At 45.7% G+C, this 26,282-nt stretch overlaps 1 protein-coding gene across 3 annotated transcripts in view; it reads right to left on the bottom strand.

The window, feature by feature from the left end:
* Positions 1 to 26,282, bottom strand: part of BLTP3A (bridge-like lipid transfer protein family member 3A) — a 1,189,163-nt gene that overhangs the window by 383,517 nt on the left and 779,364 nt on the right. For 2 of the 3 annotated variants that reach the window (XM_069756570.1, XM_069756571.1), the window contains one exon: positions 21,954 to 22,062. In XM_069756570.1, coding sequence (XP_069612671.1) covers positions 21,954 to 22,062 — 109 coding nt within the window. Of the gene's footprint in view, positions 1 to 21,953; positions 22,063 to 26,282 lie in introns of those variants that run through there. The other variant, XM_069756572.1, reaches the window with a different exon arrangement.

Here is a 26,282-nt window from a genome sequence, read left to right as displayed (position 1 = left end):
TCATTCTGCCTCACAAAAATCGTAATAAAAAGCGATCTAAAAATGTAACGTGCCCGAAAATGTTACCAATAAAAACGTCAACTCGTCCCGCAAAAAACAAGACCTCACATGACTCTGTGGACGAAAATATGGAAAAATTATAGCTCTCAAAATGTGGTAACGCAAAAAATATTTTTTTGCAATAAAAAGCGTCTTTCAGTTTGTGACGGCTGCCAATCATAAAAATCCGCTAAAAAACCCGCTATAAAAGTAAATCAAACCCCCCTTCATCACCCCCTTAGTTAGGGAAAAATTTAAAAAATGTATTTATTTCCATTTTCCCATTAGGGTTAGGGCTAGGGTTAGGGCTAGGGTTAGGGCTAGGGTTGGGGCCACAGTTAGGGTTGGGGCCACAGTTAGGGTTGGGGTTAGGGTTAGGGTTGGGGCTAAAGTTACGGTTAGGGTTTAGATTACATTTACAGCTGGGAATAGGGTTGGGATTAGGGTTAGGGGTGTGTCAGGGTTAGAGGTGTGGTTAGGGTTACTGTTGGGATTAGGGTTAGGGGTGTGTATGGATTACGGTTTCAGTTATAATTGAGGGGTTTCCACTGTTTAGGCACATCAGGGGCTCTCCAAACGCGACATGGCGTCCGATCTCAATTCCAGCCAATTCTGCGTTGAAAAAGTAAAACAGTGCTCCTTCCCTTCCGAGCTCTCCCGTGTGCCCAAACAGGGGTTTACCCCAACATATGGGGTATCAGCGTACTCAGGACAAATAGGACAACAACTTTTGGGGTTGAGTTTCTCCTGTTAACCTTGGGAAAATACAAAACTGGGGGCTAAAAAATATTTTTTGTGGGAAAAAAATATTTTTTATTTTCAAGGCTCTGCGTGTTAGGTCTCGAGTTCCCGCTTCTGCACAGGGGGAATCTCGAGCCATCTCCGCTGCGGTCTCCCATTCTTATCCAGCCGCAGTGGAGTCTGCTCAGCAGGGACGTCGGTCCCAGCATCTTGCTCACTCTCACTCTGTACAGAGAGTTACTGCTACTTCTTCAGCTTCTGCCTTTAAAGCCAGTGCTGGTCAGCAGCGAGTGGACTTCTCTGGGTCTAAGTCCTTGTCTGCACACACTGAGCATGCCTAGGGCAAGATCTCCCGTCGAAGGTCATGTGCTCAGGCTCTGCAGCACATTCCATTGGTCCTCTTGGCAGGTCTTGGGAGGGCAAAGTTTCTGTGGCCACTTCCTGTGCTGCAACTATATAAACTGCGCATGACCGCACGGCCATGCGCTAGTGTACAATTGTTAATGTGTGTATGTTGTGAGTGCAAGTCGTCCTTGGATACCCCTACCCTATTGAATGTCTGTTCGCGGAAGGAGTATGGTTGCTTTCTAGCGCCCGACTTAGCCTACAGCACTAATCACACATTACAGCGTCCAGTTGCTGTGTCCGCCAGTACGGCGCCGTGCACTTCCTCTGTGCTTTCCTTACCCAAGCCTGGGTGGTTAGTGGCGTTCGTCAGTGCGGCACCGCATGCACTCTTGTGCCTTAAAATTGTTATTTAAGTTTCATTACACACCCAGTTGCGGTGTTGTGCCAGCAAGGGTCTAATCAGACTTCAATCCTAGTTGGGGTTGAGTTCGCTGACTACTTGCTCGCGCTCTATGTGCGGTACCGCGGTCCTGTGACGCAACAGGATCGCTTCCTTCACGCTGGGTGAAGTTTAACCCACGTGTGTATACTTATGAGTACCGCCATATAGTCCGTCATTACTTGGCAGCAGGTTCCATCTCTGCACGGTGGACCCCGGGCTGCGAACGCACCATACTCTATCTGTCTTATTATTTGGTGCGTTCCGCTAGCCCTAACATTACACTAGCGCCAGGGTCTGGCTAGTAATGACGGACAAACAGCAATCCTTGCGGTATATCCAGCAGCTGGAGGGTAGGTTGGCGGCTCTTGAGAGCGCAACCTCAGCTGTGGATGTTACCGCAGTTGCTGTACAGGCTGCTAGCGTGGCTGCAGCAACCCTGTCCATTGCCACCCCTGCTCCGACATTTTCTCGCCTCCCGCTGCCAGAAAAATTTTCTGTTCATAGCAAATTTTGTAGGGGATTTGTGAGTCCGTGCTCTATTCACCTCGAGCTCCTGGCTGCACGTTTTCCCACAGAGCGGGCTAAGGTGGGATTTATAGTGTCTCTCTTATCGGACAGGGCGTTGGAATGAGCTACGCCGCTGTGGGAGCGTGGCGATCATGTGGTGCAGAGTGCTCCGCTGTTTCTGAGCACTCTGAAACAGGTCTTTTTAGGATCTCAAGTCACCCATGACACTGCGCTCCAACTGCTCGCATTAACTCAGGGTGAGTCCTTGGTCAGTCATTTTGCCATCCAATTCCGCACTTTAGCTTCTGAGCTGGATTGGTCGGATAAAGCTCTTATCCCCATATTTTGGAGGGGCCTGGCTGACCACGTTAAGGACGCTCTGGCCACTAGGGAGATTCCTGCCACACTGGAGGAGTTAATAACTGTCTCCACTCGAATTGACCTCAGTTTTAACGAGCGGAGGTTAGAGCGAGCCCAGTGTAGGCAGAGGTTTCGGCTGGCTCCTACCTTCGCCAAACCTCTGGAATCTCCGGTCCTGGTTCCTGAGTCACATGAGGTGTCACAAGCGGGATCTAAGTCCCAGACCGCAGGTGCACTCAAGGTCTGTCATGTATGCCAGCAGTCGGGACATCTAGACATCAGATGTTCTCAGCGGTCGAGGAAACGTCAGCGTCTAGTGGTAGTAGGTGGAGGTGCACTAGACACGGCGACGTTTGCCTCTAAATTGTCCTTTAAGGGGACAATTACTATAGGCTCATTTTCCCAGTCGGTAGAGCTCTGCGTGGATTCTGGGGCGGAGGGCAATTTTATGTCTTCTGCCTTCGCCCAACGTCACGCAATACCCCTGGTTATGCTAGCTCAACCAGTAACGGTACGAGTGGTGAATGGGTCGACACTGCCCTCACAGATAACACACCAGACCATCCCTTTTACTCTGTCCATGTCGCCATCTCATCAGGAGATTATATCTCTGCTCGTCATTCCTGAGGGAATTGATGAGGTCCTGTTGGGAATACCTTGGCTACGGTACCACTCTCCTCATATCGAGTGGTCCTCTGGCAGAATCCTGGGATGGGGCGAATCTTGTGGGGGTAGGTGTCAGAGGGAGTGCGTTCAGGTTGCTACTACTGAGGTACCCGCAGATCTTTCCTCTCTCCCCAAGCAGTATTGGTCTTATGCAGACGTGTTCTCCAAAAAGGCGGCGGAGATCCTTCCGCCCCATCGCCCCTATGACTGTCCTATTGATCTCTTGCCTGGTGCTGAGCCTCCCCGGGGTCGAGTCTATCCGCTATCTCTCCCGGAGATGGAGGCAATGTCGCAGTACATCCAGGAAAATCTGGCAAGAGGATTCATTAGGAAGTCAGTGTCACCAGCTGGGGCAGGGTTCTTCTTCGTGCAGAAGAAGAATGGGGAACTACGTCCATGCATAGACTACAGGGGTCTTAACGCCATCACCGTTAAAAATAAATACCCTTTGCCCTTGATATCTGAGCTCTTCGATAGGCTTCGGGGAGCAAGGGTATTTACTAAACTAGATCTGCGGGGTGCTTACAACCTGATTCGCATCCGTGAGGGGGACGAATGGAAGACGGCTTTTAACACCAGGGATGGGCACTATGAATATCTGGTGATGCCCTTCGGGCTCTGTAATGCCCCAGCCGTTTTCCAAGACTTTGTGAACGATATCTTCCGGGAAATGCTTTCCACCTCTGTCGTAGTCTATCTGGATGATATTCTCATCTACTCTCCAGATATTGACTCCCACCGGAGAGATGTTTGCAAAGTCTTCGACCTCCTACGGGCAAACTCCCTCTATGCCAAGTTGGAGAAGTGTATGTTTGAGCAGGAGTCCTTACCTTTCCTAGGCTACATCATCTCTGCCCAGGGATTGGCTATGGATCCTGCCAAACTACAGGCTGTGATGGACTGGCAGGAACCCCATTCTCTTAAAGCGGTGCAGCGCTTTATGGGGTTCATTAATTATTATCACCAGTTCATTCCGCACTTCTCAACTTTGGTAGCTCCCTTGGTTGCCCTCACCAAGAAGGGGGCGAATCCCAAATTGTGGTCTGAGGAGGTCTCCAAGGCCTTTAACTCTATAAAGTCACACTTCGCTAGCGCTCCCATCCTACATCGCCCCGATGTTGATAAGCCATTTATCATGGAGGTGGATGCCTCTTCTGTTGGTGCTGGAGCAGTCCTCTTCCAAAAGGATGCTCAAGGTCGGAAGCATCCTTGCTTCTTTTTCTCCAAGACCTTCTCACCAGCAGAGAGGAATTATTCCATCGGGGACAGGGAGTTGCTAGCCATGAAGTTGGCTTTCTCGGAGTGGAGACATCTCTTGGAGGGAGCACGTTTTCCCTTCCAAGTCTTCACAGACCACAAATATTTGGTGTACCTGCAGACAGCCCAGCGGTTGAATTCTCGCCAGGCCAGATGGTCCTTATTCTTCTCCCAGTTTCATTTCACCCTCCATTTTCTTTCCGGGGAGAAGAACATTCGGGCCGACGCTCTCTCTCGCTCCGTTGTGTCATCTGCGGAGGAGGAGGAGGAGCCTCGGCTTATTGTCCCCACCGAGAGCTTGAGAACTGTGGCCCCAGTTTCGCTAGAGTCTGTGCCCCCGGGCAAGACTTTTGTTCCATCCAATTTGCGACCGGAGGTTCTCTCTTGGGCACACTCGTCCAGGGTGGGTGGACATTTCGGTACCAAAAGGACATCTGAGTTACTGGCGAGGACGTACTGGTGGCCGCATATGGCTCGTGATGTCGCAGAGTATGTTCGCGCGTGTGTCTCTTGCGCCAAGAACAAGACTCCTCGGCAACGGCCAGCTGGTTTGCTTTATCCTCTGCCGGTGGCGGACAGGCCCTGGGAGATGGTCGGGATGGACTTTGTGGTGGGCTTACCCAAGTCTCGTAACTGCACCATTATCTGGGTGATCACCGACCATTTCTCCAAAATGGTGCACTTGGTGCCTCTTCCACGGCTACCTTCTGCATGGGCGTTGGCTGTTTTGTTCGTCAAGCATATCTTTCACCTACACGGTATGCCAGACAAAATTGTTAGTGACCGGGGTCCCCAGTTTGCGTCTCGATTCTGGAGAGAGCTTTGTCGTCTACTCAGTATTGAGTTGAATCTCTCTTCGGCATATCATCCCGAGACGAATGGGTTGGTAGAGAGGGCCAACCAGACCTTGGTCACATATTTACGACATTTTGTTTCTGCCAGGCAGGATGACTGGGCATCCTTGCTACCGTGGGCAGAGTTTGCACTTAACAATGCCGTAGCCGACTCCACCGGTCAGACTCCATTCCTCCTAAATTACGGCCAGCATCCGCGTGTTCCTGTGCCCATGCCTGTGTCTTCTGCTGACTCCAGGGTGGCAGACTGGGCTGTGGAGGCACGGGACATTTGGGACCGCACTCAGGATGCCATTCGGGCCTCCAAGGAGAGAATGAGGTCCTCCACCGATGTTCATCGGCGCCCCGCTCCGACCTTTGCTCCTGGCGACTTGGTGTGGCTCTCCGCCCATAACATCAGGCTGCGAGTTGAGTCCACTAAGTTTGCTCCTCGCTACTTGGGTCCCTTCAAGGTTCTCGAACAGGTTAATCCTGTGGTCTACCATTTGGCTCTTCCTCCACGCTTGGGTATCACCGACACCTTTCATGTGTCCCTCTTGAAACCCGTATACATGTCCCGGTTTTCCGAGTCATCTGCCGGGACATCGGGTTCGTCTACGGACGATTACGAGGTGAACGCTATTTTGGGGTGCAAGGTGGTACGCGGCAAAAAGTTCTATCTGGTGGATTGGAAGGGTTATGGCCCAGAGGACAGGTAATGGGAGCCTGCTGAAAACATTCGGGCCCCACAGCTCATTGCTGCCTTCGAGCGTAGCGAGGCCCAAGGAGGGGGGGCCCTAGGAGGGCGGGTAATGTTAGGTCTCGAGTTCCCGCTTCTGCACAGGGGGAATCTCGAGCCATCTCCGCTGCGGTCTCCCATTCTTATCCAGCCGCAGTGGAGTCTGCTCAGCAGGGACGTCGGTCCCAGCGTCTTGCTCACTCTCACTCTGTACAGAGCGTTACTGCTGCTTCTTCAGCTTCTGCCTTTAAAGCCAGTGTGGTCAGCAGCGAGCGGACTTCTCTGGGTCTAAGTCCTTGTCTGCACACACTGAGCATGCCCAGGGCAAGATCTCCCGTTGGAGATCGAGGGTCATGTGCTCAGGCTCTGCAGCACATTCCATTGGTCCTCTTGGCAGGTCTTGGAAGGGCAAAGTTTCTGTGGCCACTTCCTGTGCTGCAACTATATAAACTGCGCATGACCGCACGGCCACGCGCTAGTGTACAATTGTTAATGTGTGTATGTTGTGAGTGCAAGTCGTCCTTGGATACCCCTACCCTATTGAATGTCTGTTCACGGAATGAGTATGGTTGCTTTCTAGCGCCCGACTTAGACTACAGCACTAATCACACATTACAGCGTACAGTTGCAGTGTCCACCAGTACGGCGCCGTGCACTTCCTCTGTGCTTTCCTTACCCAAGCCTGGGTGGTTAGTGGCGTTCGTCAGTGTGGCACCGCATACACTCTTGTGCCTTAAAATTGTTATTTAAGTTTCATTACACACCCAGTTGCGGTGTTGTGCCAGCAAGGGTCTAATCGGACTTCAATCCTAGTTGGGGTTGAGTTCGCTGACTACTTGCTGGCGCTCTATGTGCGGTACCGCGGTCCTGTGACGCAACAGGATCGCTTCCTTCACGCTGGGTGAAGTTTAACCCACGTGTGTATACTTATGAGTACCGCCATATAGTCCGTCATTACTTGGCAGCAGGTTCCATCTCTGCACGGTGGACCCCGGGCTGCGAACGCACCATACTCTGTCTTATTATTTGGTGTGTTCCGCTAGCCCTAACACTGCGTTATAAACTGTAGTGAAACACTTGGGGGTTCAAAGTTCTTACAACACATCTAGATGAGTTCCCTGGGGGGTCTAGTTTCCAATATGGGGTCACTTGTGGGGGGTTTCTACTGTTTAGGTACATTAGGGGCTCTGCAAACGCAATGTGACACCTGCAGACCATTCCATCTAAGTCTACATTCCAAATGGCGCTCCTTCCCTTCCGAGCCCTCCCATGCGGCCAAACAGTGGTTCCCCCCCACATATGGGGTATCAGCGCACTCAGGACAAATTGGACAACAACTTTTGGGGTCGAATATCTTCTCCTACCCTCGGGAAAATACAAAACTGGGGGCTAAAAAATAATTTTGGGGGGAAAATTATTTTTTTTTATTTTCACGGCTCTGCGTTACAAACTGTAGTGAAACACTTGGGGGTTCAAAGCTCTCACAACACATCTAGATGAGTTGCTTAGGGGGTCTACTTTCCAAAATGGTGTCACTTGTGGGGGGTTTCTACTGTTTAGGTACATTAGGGGCTCTGTAAACGCAATGTGACACCTGCAGACCATTCCATCTAAGTCTGCATTCGAAATGGCGCTCCTTCCCTTCCGAGCCCTCCCATGTGGCCAAACAGTGGTTCCCCCCCACATATGGGGTATCAGCGCACTCAGGACAAATTGGACAACAACTTTTGCGGTCGAATTTCTCTTCTTACCCTCGGGAAAATACAAAACTGGGGGCTAAAAAATAATTTTTGTGGGAAAAAATGTTTGTTTTATTTTTACGGCTCTGCATTATAAACTTCTGTGAAGCCCTTGGTGGGTCAAAGCGCTGAAAACACATCTAGATAAATTCCTTAGGGGGTCTACTTTCCAAAATGGTGTCACTTGTGGGATGTTTCAATGTTTAGGCACATCAGTGGCTCTCCAAACGCAACATGGCGTCCCATCTCAATTCCTGTCAATTTTGCATTGAAAAGTCAAACGGCGCTCCTTCCCTTCCGAGCTCTCCCATTCGCCCAAACAGTGGTTTACCCCCACATATGGGGTATCAGCGTACTCAGGACAAATTGTACAACAACTTTTGTGGTCCAATTTCTTCTCTTACCCTTGGGAAAATAAAAAATTGGGGGCAAAAAGATAATTTTTGTGAAAAAATATGATTTTTTATTTTTACGGTTCTGCATTATAAACTTCTGTGAAACACTTGGTGGGTCAAAGTGCTCACCACACCTCTAGATAAGTTCCTTAGGGGGGTCTACTTTCCAAAATGGTGTCACTTGTGGGGGGTTTCAATGTTTAGGCACATCAGTGGCTCTCCAAACGCAACATGGCGTCCCATCTCAATTCCTGTCAATTTTGCCTTGAAAAGTCAAACGGCGCTCCTTCCCTTCCGAGCTCTCCCATTCGCCCAAACAGTGGTTTACCCCCACATATGGGGTATCGGTGTACTCAGGACAAATTGTACAACAACTTTTGGGGTCCATTTTCTCCTGTTACCCTTGGTAAAATAAAACAAATTGGAGCTGAAGTAAATTTTTTGTGAAAAAAAGTTAAATGTTCATTTTTATTTAAACATTCCAAAAATTCCTGTGAAGCACCAGAAGGGTTAATAAACTTCTTGAATGTGGTTTTGAGCACCTTGATGGGTGCAGTTTTTAGAATGGTGTCACACTTGGGTATTTTCTATCATATAGACCCCTCAAAATGACTTCAAATGAGATGTGGTCCCTAAAAAAAAATGGTGTTGTAAAAATCAGAAATTGCTGGTCAACTTTTAACCCTTATAACTCCCTAACAAAAAAAAAATTTGGTTCCAAAATTGTGCTGATGTAAAGTAGACATGTGGGAAATGTTACTTATTAAGTATTTTGTGTGACATATCTCTGTGATTTAATTACATAAAAATTCAAAGTTGGAAAATTGCGAAATTTTCATAATTTTCGCCAAATTTCCGTTTTTTTTTTTTTACAAACAAACGCAGGTACTATCAAAGAATTTTTACCACTATCATGAAGTACAATATGTCCCGAGAAAACAATGTCAGAATCACTGGGATCTGTTGAAGCGTTCCAGAGTTATAACCTAATAAAGGGACAGTGGTCAGAATTGTAAAAATTGGCCAGGTCATTAACGTGCAAACCACCCTCGGGGCTTAAGGGGTTAATGAAGGTTAGATCATCAACATTTTGGGTAGCCAGACGAGTCCTTTTTTCGGTCAATATTGAACCAGCAGCACTGAATACTCTTTCTGATAGCACACTAGCTGCTGGGCAAGCAAGCTCCTGCAATGCATATTCTGCCAATTCAGGCCAGGTGTCTATTTTGGATGCCCAGTAATCAAATGGGAATGACGGTTGAGGGAGAACATAGATAAGGGATGAAAAATAGTTAGCAACCATACTGGACAAATGTTGTCTCCTGTCACTTTGAATTGATGCTGCAGTACCTGTCCTGTCATTGCGAAATCACTCCACAACCTGGTCAGAAAACCCCTCTGTCCGATGCCACTTCTGATTTGTGCCACCTCTAACACCTCTGCCCTGTTGCCCCCTGCAGCTCGTGTGAGAACCATCACCGGCGCTGTGTGCTGGGAATGCCTGAATCAAACGGTGTACAAGAGTTGCTTGTTTGGTTGCTAATATTTGTTTGAGGTTCTCGTGTAGCATGATATTTTGCAATTTGCCTTTATAGCGAGGAACAAGGAGGCAGGCCAACCAGTAATCGTCATCGGTCATCATTTTAATAATGCGTGGGTCCCTTTTGAGGATATGTAAGGCATAATCCGCCATGTGGGCCAAAGTTGCAGTTGTGAAATCTGCGCTTGTGCTGGGATGAGGGGCAGTTTTGGGCAAATCTACGTCACTTGTCTCCCTCAAAAAGCCTGAACCCGGCATTGCAACGCCACCAGTTTCTATTGGCCCCGGAGAAGCTTCCTCATTCAAAAAATACTCATCACCATCATCCTCCTCGTCGTCCTCCTCTTCGCCCGCTACCTCGTCCTGTAGACTGCCCTGACCAGACAATAGCTGACTGTCATCAAGGCTTCCCTCTTCCTCGGCTACAGACGCCTGCTCCGTTATGTGCGTCAAACTTTGCATCAGCAGATGCATTAGGGGGATGCTCATGCTTATTATGGCGTTGTCTGCACTAACCAGCCGTGTGCATTCCTCAAAACACTGAAGGACTTGACACAGGTCTTGTACCTTCGATCACTGCACACCTGACAACTCCATATCTGCCATCCAACTGCCTGCCCGTGTATGTGTATCCTCCCACAAATACATAACAGCACGCCTCTGTTCGCACAGTTTCTGAAGCATGTGCAGTGTGGAGTTCCACCTTGTTGCAACGTCGATGATTAGGCGATGCTGTGGAAGGTTTCAAAGACCGCTGATGGTTCTGCATACGGCTGGAGTGCACGGGCGAACGGCGGATATGCGAGCAAAGTCTGCGCACTTTGAGGAGCAGGTCGGGTAACCCCGGATAACTTTTCAGGAAGCACTGCACCACCAGGTTTAAGGTGTGAGCCAGGCAAGGAATGTGTTTCAGTTGTGAAAGGGCTATGGCAGCCATAAAATTCCTTCCGTTATCACTCACTACCTCGCCTGCAAGAACTCAAACAGAACTTCCGCGGTGTGTCTGTTGTCGCCCAACAACTTCATTGCCAATACAGCCTGCTGAAGCTTGCCACTAGCTGTCCCATAATGGGACACCTCGTGTGCAACAGTGGCAGCTGCGGATGGAGTGCTCGTGCGACTGTGGTCTGTGGACGAGCTCTCGCTTCTGCAGGAGGACGAGGAGGAGGAGGAGGGGGGCGAATGCCTACAGCCAACTGTTTCCTAGACCGTGGGCTAGGCAGAACTGTCCCAATATTGCTGTCCCCTGTGGACCCTGCATCCACCACATTAACCCAGTGTGCCATGATGGACACGTAACGTTCCTGGCCATGCCTACTGGTCCATGCATCTGTTGTCAGGTGCACCTTTGTACTCACAGATTGCCTGAGTGCATGGACGATGCGGTCTTTTACATGCTGGTGGAGGGCTGAGATGGCTTTTCTCGAAAAGAAGTGTCGACTGGGTAGCTCGTAGCGTGGTACAGCGTAGTCCATCAGGGCTTTGAAAGCTTTGCTTTCAACTAACCAGTAGGGCATCATCTCTAACGAGATTAGTCTAGCAATGTGGGCGTTCAAACCCGGTGTACGCGGATGCGAGGATGAGTACTTCCTTTTCCTAACGAGAGTCTCATGTAGGGTGAGATGGACTGGAGAGCTGCAGATCGTGGAACTAGCAGGGGTGCTGGTGGACATGGCAGACAGAGAGGGTTGGAGATGGTATTCTTGCTGGTGCCCTACATGCAGTGTTTCCTACCCCGAACCTGGTGATTCCCTGACTGCTTTGGCCTTGCGACGAAACCTGCAGATTTACTGCAGGTGGTGCGGGAAATGGTGGCCTTACAGGGAGGGAAGGGATGTAGCGCTGCTGATTAGCTTCATTGGCTGAGGGTGCTACAACCTTAAGGGACGTTTGGTAGTTAGTCCAGGCTTGCAAATGCATGGTGGTTAAATGTCTACGCATGCAACTTGTATTTAGACTTTTAAGATTCTGACCTCTGCTTAAGGTAGTTGAACATTTTTGACAGATGTCTTTGCGCTGATCATTTGGATGTTGTTTAAAAAAATGCCAGACTGCACTCTTTCTACTATCGGATATCTTTTCAGGCATTGCAGACTGAGCTTCTTTAACCAGATGGCCACGCTGTCCTACAACTGGTTTTGGTTTTGCCACGCGTTTTTGGCCAGATACGGGCCTGGCAGATGGAACCTGTTGCGATGTTGATGCCTGCTGCGGCTCCTCCTCCTCCGCTTCAGAGCTACTTCTGCCTGCACCCTGTTCCCCAATGGCTGCCAATCGGGGTCAACAACTGGGTCATCTATGACCTCCTCTTCTATCTCATGTGCAACTTCGTCTGTGTCACCGTGTAAGCCGGTGGTATAGCATTCGTGACGGGGCACCATAGTCTCATCAGGGTCAGATTCTCGATCAGTACACTGCGAGGGCAATGTTCTGGTCTGAGTCAAAGGAACAGCATAGTAATCTGGTTGTGGCTGTGCATCTGTGCACTCCATGTCCGATTCAACTTGTAATGGGTATGACCTGTTAACTATTTCACTTTCTAACCCAGGAATGGTATGTGTAAAGAGCTCCATGGAGTAACCCGTTGTGTCGCCTGACGCATCCTTTTCTGTTGTTCTTGGTGAAGAAGACAAGGAAGCGACTTGTCCCTGACTGTGAACATCCACTAACGACGCGCTGCTTTTACATTTAGCAGTTTCAGAAGAGGAGGCGAAAAAGCTAGAGGCAGAGTCAGTAAGGAAAGCCAAAACTCGTTCTTGCTGCTCCGGCTTTAAAAGCGGTTTTCCTACTCCCAGAAAAGGGAGCGTTCGAGGCCTTGTGTAGCCAGACAACGAAGCTGGCTCAACAACTCGAGACTTAGGTGCTATATTGCTTTTCCCACGACCACCTGATGCTCCACCACCACTACCATCATTACCAGCTGGCAATGACCGCCCACGGCCACGACCTCTTCCACCAGACTTCCTCATTGTTTGAACAACGTAACTAAACTAACGGTATTTGTTACTGTAAAACCAGTTACAAGGTGAACTTTAACTTCTGTTGGATTTATATATCCCTTTATAGGTGGGTGAGACTGCAGGGAAAATCAGGGCCAATGTATAACAGTACACAGCTTCAGTGGCAGACAGATATGCCACTAACAGGACTGACGCAGATGCACACACTACCAATAAAAATCTCCCCCTTTTTATTTTTTCAGGGAGAATATTGAAGAAATGTGGCCCACTCTTATACAGTATATGTTCTGTGGCATAAAATGAAAGACAGATGCCACACACAGGACTGGCACTGAGGCAGAAATGCCAATCTTAATCTCCTACTATCTTTTTTTCCTGGGAGAATTGTCAAAAAATCTGGCCCAGTGTTACACACTAGGTTTTATGTGGCACAAAATGAGAGACAGATGGCACACACAGGACTGGCACTGAGGCAGAAATGCCAATCTTAATCTCCCACTATTTTTTTTTGCAGGGAGAATTGTCAAAAAATCTGGCACCGTGTTACACACTAGGTTTTCTGTGGCACAAAATGAGAGACAGATGCCACACACAGCACTGGCACTGAGGCAGAATTGCCAATCTTAATCTCCCACTTTTTTTTATTTATGGGAGAATTGGCAAGAAATCAGGCCCACTGTTAGACTGTATGTTTTCTGTGCCAGAAAATGAGACACAGATGCCACACACAGGACTACCACCGATGCAGATTTGCCAATTTTAATCTGCACCCTTTTTTTTTTTTCTTCAGGGAGACTAGTGAATAAATCTGGGCCACTGTATTAGAGTATATTTTCTGTGGCAGAAAGTGGCTTGAAGAGATATAACAAAAAAAAAAGGGACTGTCCTACAATTACTATCTCCCTGCAGTAATCTCAGCAAAGTATGGCAGGCAGCAATAACAAGGAGTGGACTGCTGCACAAAAAAGTCAAAAGTGTGGACAAACAAACAAGATAGCTGTGCAGAAAGGAAGGAGCAACAGGATTTGTGCTTTGAAAAAAGCAGTTGGTTTGCACAGCGGCGTACAAACAGCAATGCAGCTATCAGGGAGCCTTCTAGGGCATCCCAATGAGCTACAGCGCTAAGGAAAAAAAATGTAGCCTCCACTGTCCCTGCAAACAAAAGGTGGTGTTGGACAGTGGAAATCGCTACAGCACAAGCATTTTGGGGGTTAACGTACCCTGCCTAACGCTATCCCTGCTTCTGACGAAGCGGCAGCAACCTCTCCCTATGCTCAGATCAGCAGCAGTAAGATGGCGGTCGGTGGGAACGCCCCTTTATAGCCCCTGTGACGCCGCAGAAAGCAAGCCAATCACTGTAATGCCCTTCTCTAAGATGGTGGGGACTGAGACCTATGTCATCACGCTGCCCACACTCTGCGTCCACCTTCATTGGCTGAGAAATGGCGCTGAACACGTCATAGAGACGCGACTTTGGCGCGAAGGTCGCGTACCGCATGGCCGACCCCACACAGGGATCGGGTCGGGTTTCATGAAACTCGACTTTGCCAAAAGTCGCCGACTTATGAAAATGACCGATCCATTTCGCTCAACCCTAGTTATTGGCAGTTCCTCAGCCTTCTTGTACCTTCTGCTACATTTCCAAGTTCAAGACCCTAAAGATGACGACCCTGAAGACCGAGAAGCAGAAGAACAAGAAGCTGCAGAAAAAAAGCTGAAGAACAAAGCATAAGACTAAAAATCAGAGCAAAAGATATTATCTAAATTATAAGCAGAAGAAGACTAAGCAGTGTATGGGGGTGAGTCCGTTCCTCCTTGTGGTGCCCCTGGAAAATACCTGCTGCTGCAGGCCAAACTGAACGCAGACAAATCCTGTTGTAAATCTTTTATGACAGGCAGAACGGAAGGTGTAATCTTCAAACTTTTAGAGATAACAACTACAGGAATGCCTGTCACAAATAAGAATATGATGAAGAAGATGAAGAAGTAGAATATGAAGAAGAATAATAGTTGAATAAGAAGAATATGAAGAATTAAAAAAAAAAGAATAATAGGAAGAAGGTGAAGAAGAAGATGAATAAGGTGAAGAAGAAGTTGATGAAAAAGATGCTGCTGCTGAGGATGATGAAGAAGAAAGTGTGGGAGAAGCAAAAAAGAAGGCGAAGAGCATGGAAGTAGTCAAACACAAATATCTGACAAAATATAAAAAATCTTAACATAGTCAATATCTTGGTAACTCCGAACATCTTAAAAAAAAATATTAATTCCTGCTATTCCATTTGATTGGGCGAAACCTCTATGCCTTTAATGTCTCCTCCACCTCCCCCAATACATCCTACATTATTCTTACTTGTTCTTCATGTGGAATTAACCAACAAGGGTTTATTTTAATTCCGATATTTTTGTCCCATTGACTTGCAATGGTATCGGGTATCGGCGATATCCGATATTTTTGGAATATCGGCCGATCCAATCCAATACCGATATTTCCGAATATCAGAAGGTATCGCTCAACACTAGTCACTATATTTGTTCAGAGAGAAGAATGGATATATGGAGAATAATATATAATTTTCTAAAATGTTTCTATTTTTTTATATCATTATTGAAAAACTTTTTTTGAATAAAAGCATCATTTATAAGTTTCTCGGCCAATTTCTATATGTATATATATATATACACATATATATATATATATATATATATATATATATATATATATATATATAAATACGTATAATATATCTTTTCAGGATTATGGATTAAATGCTGTTGAATAGGTTGCAGGCTTATAGGCATATCTATCTTTATAGTAGCCTAAGTTCAGTCCGGAGGGATCCTGTGCACCACTGTGGCACTATTGGTGAGCGGAGGTAACCTGAGGAGGGTGCCATCCGTTACATCAGGGTAGTTTTATAATGCCTTAAAGGGAACCTGTCGCCTGAATTTGGCGGGACTGGTTTTGGGTCATATGGGCGGAGTTTTCGGGTGTTTGAGTCACCCTTTCCTTACCCGCTGGCTGCATGCTGGCCGAAATATTGGATTGAAGTTCATTCTCTGTCCTCCGTAGTACACGCCTGCGCAAGGCAAGATTGCCTTGCGCAGGCGTGTACTACGGAGGACAGAGAATGAACTTCAATCCAATATTGCAGCCAGCATGCAGCCAGCGGGTAAGGAAAGGGTGAATCAAACACCCGAAAACTCCGCCCATATGACCCAAAACCAGTCCCGCCAAATTCAGGTGACAGGTTCCCTTTAAAAACTCGTATACAAGGTTATCTAATCTAATAGAATTTATTCATATGTGTTGAATAATATATATTATAGCGGTGATATTGAACTGTCTGTAAATGCTGGATTGGCACTAGGCAGCAGTGAAGTTCACCCCCCATGATTTGAGTGGTACCTTTTTTCATAATGTCTGAGATACGTATGTCGCCTCTTCTAAGATGGCGATGAAAAGACGATACAGTGGAAGTGTGCATGCGCACTTTAAAAAATGCCACACAATGTCTTCAATTGGCTGATAGCTTACAGTCATGGCCAAAAGTATTGACACCCCTGCAATTCTGTCAGATAATACTCATTTTCTTCCTGAAAATGATTGCAAACACAAATTATTTGGTATTATTATCTTCATTTAATTTGTCTTAAATGAAAAAACACAAAAGAGAATGAAGCAAAAAGCAAAACATTGATCATTTCACAAAAAAACTACAAAAATGGGCCAGACAAAAGTATTGGCACCCTCAGCCTAATACTTGGTTGCACAACCTTTAGCCAAAATAACTGCGACCAACAACTCACGGTAACCATCAACGAGTCTCTTACAATGCTCTGCTGGAATTTTAGACCATTCTTCTTTGGCAAACTGCTCCAGGTCCCTGGTACTTGAAGGGTGCCTTTTCCAAACTGCCATTTTTAGATCTCGCCACAGGTGTTCTATGGGATTCAGGTCTGGACTCATTGCTGGCCACCTTAGAAGTCTCCAGTGCTTTCTCTCAAACCATTTTCTAGTGCTTTTTGAAGTGTGTTTTGGGTCATTGTCCTGCTGGAAGACCCATGACCTCTGAGGGAGACCCAGCTTTCTCACACTGGGCCCTACATTATGCTGCAAAATTTGTTGGTAGTCTTCAGACTTCATAATGCCATGCACACGGTCAAGCAGACCAGTGCCAGAGGCAGTAAAGCAACCCCCAAAACATCAGTGAACCTCCGCCATGTTTGACTGTAGGAACCGTGTTATTTTCTTTGAATGCCTCTTTTTTTCTCCTGTAAACTCTATGTTGATGCCTTTGCCCAAAAAGCTCTACTTTTGTCTCATCTGACCAGAGAACAAAACGTTTTAGACTTTTTCAGGTAAGTTTTGGCAAACTCCTGCCTGGCTTTTTTATGTCTCGGGTAAGAAGTGGGGTCTTCCTGGGTCTCTTACCATACAGTTCCTTTTCATTCAGATGCCGACGGATAGTACGGGTTGACACTGTTGTACCCTCGGACTGCAGGGCAGCTTGAACTTGTTTGGATGTTAGTCGAGGTTCTTTATCCAACATCTGCACAATCTTGCGTTGAAATCTCTTGTCAATTTTTCTTTTCCGTCCACATCTAGGAAGGTTAGCCACAGTGCCATGGGCTTTAAACTTCTTCATGACATTGCGCACGGTAGACACAGGAGCATTCAGGTCTTTGGAGATGGACTTGTAGCCTTGAGATTGCTCATGCTTCCTCACAATTTGGTTTCTCAAGACCTCAGACAGTTCTTTGGTCTTTTTTCTTTTCTCCATGCTCAATGTGGTACACACAAGGACACAGGACAGAGGTTGAGTCAACTTTAATCCATGTCAACTGGCTGCAAGTGTGATTTAGTTATTGCCAACACCTGTTAGGTGCCACAGGTAAGTTACAGATGCTGTTAATTACACAAATTAGAGAAGCATCACATGATTTTTCGAACAGTGCCAATACTTTTGTCCACCCCCTTTTTTAGGTTTGGTGTAGAATTATATCCAATTTGGCTTTAGGAGAATTCTTTTTGTGTTTTTTCATTTAAGACAAATTAAATGAAGATAATAATACCAAATAATTTGTGTTTGCAATCATTTTCAGGAAGAAAATGAGTATTATCTGACAGAATTGCAGGGGTGTCAATACTTTTGGCCATGACTATGTGATGATGAGGAAGTGCTGAGACATGCGCAGTAGCTATAGTCGAACACTGAGAACAGTGATGATGGCGTCCTCCATGCTGACAAGCTTGATCTCTGACAGGTAAAACACTAATTAAAATTATATACACAGCTGCGATTATGCAGTATGCAGATTGGGATTGTGGTGTTCACATGGTAATATTAATATATTAGGAATGGAGAAAAATAATGCTTTAGCACTAATGCACTTTATGTATGAAGTTCAACTACATGAAACATGTTTATGTATTGTATTTTTAATAGTATAAGATAATTATAAATGCTTGTTGAATATGGCTATAAAAGCACATTTGATTGTAACACCCACTGCTTGACAAAGGCTCAGGAGGAGCAGAAACGTTGCCCAGGATGAGTGGGGCTGAATAAAGGTTTTTCACCTTTATTCATCTGAAACACTTGGAGTGCTGCCTTCATTTTTCTTCTGTTCTAGATATAACTATGGATATATCTATCTATAGATCTATTTATAGATCGATAGATATATCTATAGATACATAGATATAGCTATCCATATATCTATCTGGCTACTTTCACACATCAGGTTTTTGCCATCAGGCACAATCCGGCGAGATCTTTTTCCGCCTGATCCGTTTTTTTCTCATAGAGTTGTATTAGCGCCTGATGGCCACACATTTCATCTTTTTTTGCCGGGTACGTCAAAAAAGCTGTTTCCGGCAGACGGAGAAAACATATAGATCTATCTGTCATGTATCTACAGTGGGGCAAAAAAGTATTTAGTCAGTCAGTAATAGTGCAAGTTCCACCACTTAAAAAGATGAGAGGCGTCTGTAATTTACATCATAGGTAGACCTCAACTATGGGAGACAAACTGAGAAAAAAAAATCCAGAAAATCACATTGTCTGTTTTTTTAACATTTTATTTGCATATTATGGTGGAAAATAAGTATTTGGTCAGAAACAAAATTTCATCTCAATACTTTGTAATATATCCTTTGTTGGCAATGACAGAGGTCAAACGTTTTCTGTAAGTCTTCACAAGGTTGCCACACACTGTTGTTGGTATGTTGGCCCATTCCTCCATGCAGATCTCCTCTAGAGCAGTGATGTTTTTGGCTTTTCGCTTGGCAACACGGACTTTCAATTCCCTCCAAAGGTTTTCTATAGGGTTGAGATCTGGAGACTGGATAGGCCACTCCAGGACCTTGAAATGCTTCTTACAAAGCCACTCCTTCGTTGCCCTGGCGGTGTGCTTTGGATCATTGTCATGTTGAAAGACCCAGCCACGTTTCATCTTCAATGCCCTTGCTGATGGAAGGAGGTTTGCACTCAAAATCTCATGATACATGGCCCCATTCATTCTTTCATGTACCCGGATCAGTCGTCCTGGCCCCTTTGCAGAGAAACAGCCCCAAAGCATGATGTTTCCACCACCATGCTTTACAGTAGGTATGGTGTTTGATGGATGCAACTCAGTATTCTTTTTCCTCCAAACACGACAAGTTGTGTTTCTACCAAACAGTTCCAGTTTGGTTTCATCAGACCATAGGACATTCTCCCAAAACTCCTCTGGATCATCCAAATGCTCTCTAGCAAACTTCAGACGGGCCCGGACATGTACTGGCTTAAGCAGTGGGACACGTCTGGCACTGCAGGATCTGAGTCCATGGTGGCGTAGTGTTTTACTTATGGTAGGCCTTGTTACATTGGTCCCAGCTCTCTGCAGTTCGTTCACTAGGTCCCCCCGCGTGGTTCTGGGATTTTTGCTCACCGTTCTTGTGATCATTCTGACCCCACGGGGTGGGATTTTGCGTGGAGCCCCAGATCGAGGGAGATTATAAGTGGTCTTGTATGTCTTCCATTTTCTAATTATTGCTCCCACTGTTGATTTCTTCACTCCAAGCTGGTTGGCTATTGCAGATTCAGTCTTCCCAGCCTGGTGCAGGGCTACAATTTTGTTTCTGGTGTCCTTTGACAGCTCTTTGGTCTTCACCATAGTGGAGTTTGGAGTCAGACTGTTTGAGGGTGTGCACAGGTGTCTTTTTATGCTGATAACAAGTTTAAACAGGTGCCATTACTACAGGTAATGAGTGGAGGAAAGAGGAGACTCTTAAAGAAGAAGTTACAGGTCTGTGAGAGCCAGAAATCTTGATTGTTTGTTTCTGACCAAATACTTATTTTCCACCATAATGTGCAAATAAAATGTTAAAAAAACAGACAATGAGATTTTCTGGATTTTTTTTTCTCAGTTTGTCTCTCATAGTTGAGGTCTACCTATGATGTAAATTACAGACGCCTCTCATCTTTTTAAGTGGTGGAACTTGCACTATTGCTGACTGACTAAATACTTTTTTGCCCCACTGTATCTATCTATCTAGCTCATTCCTTCTATCTATTCTATCTATCTATCTGTCTATCTATCTCATTCCTTCTATCTATCTATTTTCTATCTATCTATGTATCTATCTATCTATCTATCTATCTATCTGTTTGTCTATCTATCTGTCTATCTGTGTGTGTAATGGAGTGTGGGTTGGACAAATGTAAAAGAGGAGATTGGACAAGAAATGACATCACAAATCTTTTTTTGGTTGTTCAATGATACATCTTTATTTAGCTTTCAAAAACGCATACAAAAATGCATCAAAAACGCACCTGCGTTTTCTGCCAAGAGCTGCGGATTTGGTGCAGAAAAATCTGCAGGCAAATCTGCAATGTGTGCACATACCCTTACTCGAGCATGCCTGAGGTACTTGGATAACACCCAAGAATGGTTGGATAACACCATATCCGGGCCAGTTTGCTCATCACTAATAAAGACAGATGTCATAAAGATGTCACATGGACATAAAATAACAACACACATCTGATTGTTTTCATACGCTCATATGACCCTGGCTTAAGGAATTGAAAAGCCCTTTGCAGGTTGAAATGTCCATTGAGTTCCAATAGGAATGTGACATACAGACTACAGAAAGTATGTACCAGTAATATATACATGGCTCTGCAACGTGAATCAACAACTTCAACTGGGCACAGCACTTGTACCCCTTATACTAGTAATCTGCGGCAGCTTCAGGACCCAAACTACTACTGATCCAAACTTCTAATATATCTATAAAATGTCAAAATGCTCATAAAATGTCATTCACAATTCTACAGTACGTTATAATAACTATGATGATGTCACGGATCCCACCGGGATCCCACCAATCTGTCACGGTTCACGGGGATGATACCTTTATCATCCCCACCGCTCTCACCAATTTGTCATGAACCGGGGTTGTTTGGTTGCCTCTGGCTCCTATCTATATCCCACTTCCGGTTTGGAACTTGCAGCTCTCTGGTGCCCCCATTACCCTCAGGTCAGTCAGGGTACTGTACCTAGGGTAATTAGTCACCAGAAGGGCTGCCTGCTATGTACATGCTACTGGGCACACTGCAGCGAAGGAGATATAACTACTCCAACACAGGCGGGAATAGTAATTATCAATGCCGCTCTCACCAATTTGTCATGAATCGGGGTTGTTTGGTTGACTCTGGCTCCTTCTGAAGGGGATTTATCTATATCCCACTTCCGGATTGGAACTTGCAGCTCTCTGGCGCCCCCTTGCCCTCAGGTCAGTCAGGGTACTGTACCTAGGGTAATTAGTCGCCAGAAGGGCTGCCCGCTATGTACTGACTACTGGGCACACTGCAGCGAGGGCGATATAACTACTCCAACACAGGCGGGAATAATAATTATCAATGCCGCCGGTCGCTGCATAGATGCCCAGTTGCACAGGACAAGGTATGCTGCCACCAGCTCCGATTTTTCAAGTATTGACGGGTCCAGAGTCAACCCAAAATCAGTAGCGTAATTCACTTCAGAGGACGCAACAGTTCGTTATAGAACAAGGAGAGACAAGCTAATAAATTGTATATTTTACTCCAAAAAAAGGTAGGCAGTGTTACAAAGTATAAAGTTGTTTTAGGGAGATTTGTCTGCTGCAGCTAAAAGCAATAAACTGCTCACACATTGGTATCAAGTTGCGTAGGGTGTGTCTGCCATAGGGCTTTGTTTTTGTAGAAGCGAATGCAGTGGGGGAGAAAGGGGGGTCGAATCTGCAGCGTGTGTCTGTAAAGCTTCTGGAACTGAACTCACAATATGGCATGTTTACATTATCGTGACAGATGAATACAAAACTATATATCTTCCATTATAATATAGGGTCACAACACTTACCAGTGAGCAGGAAAACTCCATCCTCTTGTCGCTGGACTTTCAGGTTTTCCAATGAAAAAACAACTGGTTCAGGAGCAATTGGAGAGGGGTAGATGCGTGGACTATCATCCTGTTACACAAAATGGACACAAACTATTACATTGCAATAGTGCAAATAAGGTGATACCCACTATACAAAGGGTGTGTACTCAGGGAGTGTAAGTTCACCTTGTTGCAATTGCAACAATGAATATGCTTGAACAGCTGCTGCAGACCATGGGTGATAGATCATGAGGATAATAGGAGGAGATGGAGGACTTTCCTGTGCTGCTGTCAGTATCCCACAAAGGATAATGGAGAGTCAATAAGATAAAACATTTGTTTATTCTGTGGTGTGGAGCTAGTATTTTGAGATCCTCGTCCTCCGGAAATAACCACATTGATATTACAAAGGAACTTCAACACTTATATACATTGATATATGGGGGAAAATGGTGTGCCAGAGAATCACATGAGATGTCATACTTCAGAAATAAAAATGCATTCAATTACATACAAATGATAATACAAATAAAAAAATCTGAATGTATGTGTTTATTTATTTGCTATTTAATAGGTTAGAAGTAGTGTTGAGCGATACCTTCCGATATCCAGAAGTATCGGTATCGGATTTGATCGGCCGATATCCCAAAAATATCGGATATCGCCAACACCGATACCAATGCAAGTCAATGGGACACAAATATCGGAATGTAAATAAACCCTTTCTGTCCTTCTACATCCTGTTCCGGAGGGGGGAAGAGTGTGGGCGGTGCATGGGCAGACACTGTGCATGTCTGTGTGTGCGGACGGGGCCTGTGCGGGCCTGCCGGGGATCTGTATGGGCCTCTCGGGGGTCTGTGCGTGCCTGCCGGGGGTCTGTACAGGCCTGCCGGTGCTCTGTGCGGTGTGCGGGGGCTCTGTGCGGGCCTGCCGGCGCTCTGTGCGGCGTGCTGGGGCTCTGTGTGGCGTGCTATGAATATCAGCCGACAGCTGTCTGCGTAGCCTTTACTGGCTATTAAAATGGGGTGACCCCCCAAAAAATGACATGGGGTCCCCCAATTTTTATAGCCAGAAAGGCTACGCAGACAGCTGCGGGCTGATATTCATAGCCTAGAGAGGGAACATGGATATTGGCCCCCCTCCACGGCTACAAATACCAGTCTGCAGCCACCCCAGAAATGGCCCCGGCAGGTCTGCACAGACCTCCGGCAGCCCGCACAGAGCCCCGACACGCCGCACAAAGCCCCGACACGCCGCACAGAGCCCCGGCAGGCCCGTACAGACCCCCGGCAGGCACGCACAGACCCCCCAACGGTCAAGCACAGACACACGCAGTCTCCGCCCACGCACCATCCACACTCCATTATAGTGCATCATTGCACTATAGAAACTTCCGATTCCGGTATCCGATATCGCAAAAGTATCGGAACTCGGTATCAGAATTCCGATACAGCGAATATCGGCCGATACCCGATATTTGCAGTATCGGAATGCTCAACACTAGTTAGAAGTTTAAAAATGAGTGAGTTGCAAAAATAGTGATAAAGTGTCAGGTGGGATTGAACACCCTCTGATTCCCCATAACATCTGCTACTGGATGTCTACAAGAAACTCCTTCTTAGTGTTTAACCCCTTAAGCCCCAACGGTGGTTTGCACGTTAATGACCGGGCCAATTTTTACAATTCTGACCACTGTCCCTATATGAGGTTATAACTCTGGAACGCTTCAACGGATCTTGGCGATTCTGACATTGTTTTCTTGTACATATTGTACGTCATGATAGTTGTAAAATTTCTTCGATATAACGCGTTTATTTGTGAAAAAAACGGAAATTTGGTGAAAATTTTGAAAATTGAGCAATTTTCCAACTTTGAATTTTTATGCCCTTAAATCACAGAGATATGTCACACAAAATAATTAAATTATATATAAATAAGTAACATTTCCCACATGTCTACTTTACATCAGCACAATTTTGGAACCAATTTTTTTTTGTTAGGGAGTTAGGCCTGCGTCACACTCAGCGTATAAAAATACGGTCCATAATTTACGGCAGTAATACGCAGAAAAGTGGCCAAAATAGTGGTCCGTATCTCATCCGTAGGCAGGGTGTGTCAGCGTATATTGCGCATGGCATTCTCCGTAAGTAATCTGTATGGCATCCATACTGCGAGATTTTCTCGCAGGCTTGCAAAACCGACATACGGACATACAATGGATCCATGTTCTCAAAAAATCGTAAAAACATATATACTGTCTATATATATATGTGTCAGTGAGACATATATATATATATATATATATATATATTAATATATCATACAGCAGAAGATAGCTTAAAAGCCGGTAATTCAATTGCCGGCTTTTGCTATCTCCTTTCCAAACCCGACATCATAGGGGACATGGTTTACATACAGTAAACCATCTCATATCCCTTTTTTTTTGCATATTCCACACTACTAATTTTAGTAGTGTGTATGTGCAAAATATGGGCGCTCTAGCAGTTAAATCGCTTAAAAAATTGGCGTGAGCGCCCGCACAATTTTCTCCGCCAGAATAGTAAAGCCAGTGACTGAGGGCAGATAGTAATAGCCTGGAGAGGGTCCATGGTTATTGCCCCCCCTCCCCCGGCTAAAAACATCTGCCCCCAGCCACCCCAGAAAAGGCACATCTGGAAGATGCGCCTATTCTGGCACTTGGCCACTCTCTTCCCATTCCTGTGTAGCAGTGGGATATGGGGTAATGAAGCGTGGGAAAATATTCTGAAAAGTTGCCAGGCTCGAGTTCATATGAGGACATCCAGCAGAGGGCGCCTCACCACAACTGAAGGTAACTACAGGTCATTGACCTACATTCTATTCATTCGCTGGGGTTTTAGTGGCAGGAGCACAGCTGCATTAGCAGGCTCCTGCTTGTAAAATTAGTTAACCCCTTCAGATGGATTTACATTGTGGGACGTGAGTGATCATCGGAAGGTATGGGATATTGTTGTTTTTTTATTTTACCTTTTTTTACAGAACGAGGGTCTTCATGTGGATTACCAGTATAATTAAATATTCCAAAAACCTGTGTATTTATTTCATTAAAATGCTTTGTAATAATGTGTGTGTTTTTTAACCATTTCATACTATTGGATTAATAATGGATAGGTGTCATAATTGACGCCTCTCCATTATTAATCTGGCTTAATGTCACCTTACAATAGCAAGGTGACATTAACCCTTCATTACCCCATATTCCACCGCTACACGGGAATGGGAAGAGAGCGGCGAAGTGCCAGAATAGGCGCATCTTACAGATGAGCCTTTTCTGGGGTGGCTGGAGGCAGATGTTTTTAGCCGGGGGGGGGCAATAACCATGGACCCTATCCAGGCTATTAATATCTGCCCTCAGTCACTGGCTTTACCATTCTGGCGGAGAAAATTGTGCGAGAGCCCACAGCAATTTTTTCCGCAATTTAACCCTTTAAATTAATATAAACCAATGTCAAAGTGAACATAAGGCAATGATCACAATAAGGTATAAAAATATAATTTTATTACAAAAAATAATAACAAACAAAAAAACTGTACAAAAAAGGAAACAACCAACAATACTACAGCATATAAAGGATATACCGAATTAGGAGACCAAATCCATATAATAAAAAATATATACTAGAAAAATAATATATAGCCCTCCAAGGTGCAGAAGATGGATGAAAAAAGAAATGGACAATCCATCTTAATAAAGTGCATATGCTTTCATAATAAATAGTCTAATCAAGACAAAAAAAGTGCATAAAACCTCTGGAGCAATACTAGTACCAGTGTGAAGATGATCTGTGACCCTCAAGGACTCCGACTCCAACGTACGTTTCGCCTAAGTGGCTTTTTCAAGGAGTCAATTTAAATTAATAGCTAGAGCGCCCAAATTTTGCAGATTCACACTACTATCATTAGTAGTGTGGAATATGCAAAAAAAAAGGGATATGACATGGTTTACTATATGTAAACCATGTCTCATATGATGTCGGGTTTGGAAAGGAGATAGCAAAAGCCGGCAATTGAATTACCGGCTTTTAAGCTATCTTGCGCTGTATGAAATATTAACCCCTTCCCGACCCATGACGCCACGTAGGCGTCATGAAAGTCGGTGCCAATCCGACCCATGACGCCTATGCGGCGTCATGGAAAGATCGCGTCCCTGCAGGCCGGGTGAAAGGGTTAACTCCCATTTCACCCGATCTGCAGGGACAGGGGGAGTGGTAGTTTAGCCCAGGGGGGGTGGCTTCACCCCCTCGTGGCTACGATCGCTCTGATTGGCTG

The sequence above is a fragment of the Ranitomeya imitator genome, chromosome 3, assembly GCF_032444005.1.
Source record: "Ranitomeya imitator isolate aRanImi1 chromosome 3, aRanImi1.pri, whole genome shotgun sequence".
In the NCBI taxonomy this organism is placed as follows: Eukaryota; Metazoa; Chordata; class Amphibia; order Anura; family Dendrobatidae; genus Ranitomeya; species Ranitomeya imitator.
The sequence above is the reverse complement of the archived record's forward strand: the minus strand, read 5'-3'. Positions and strand labels throughout refer to the sequence as shown.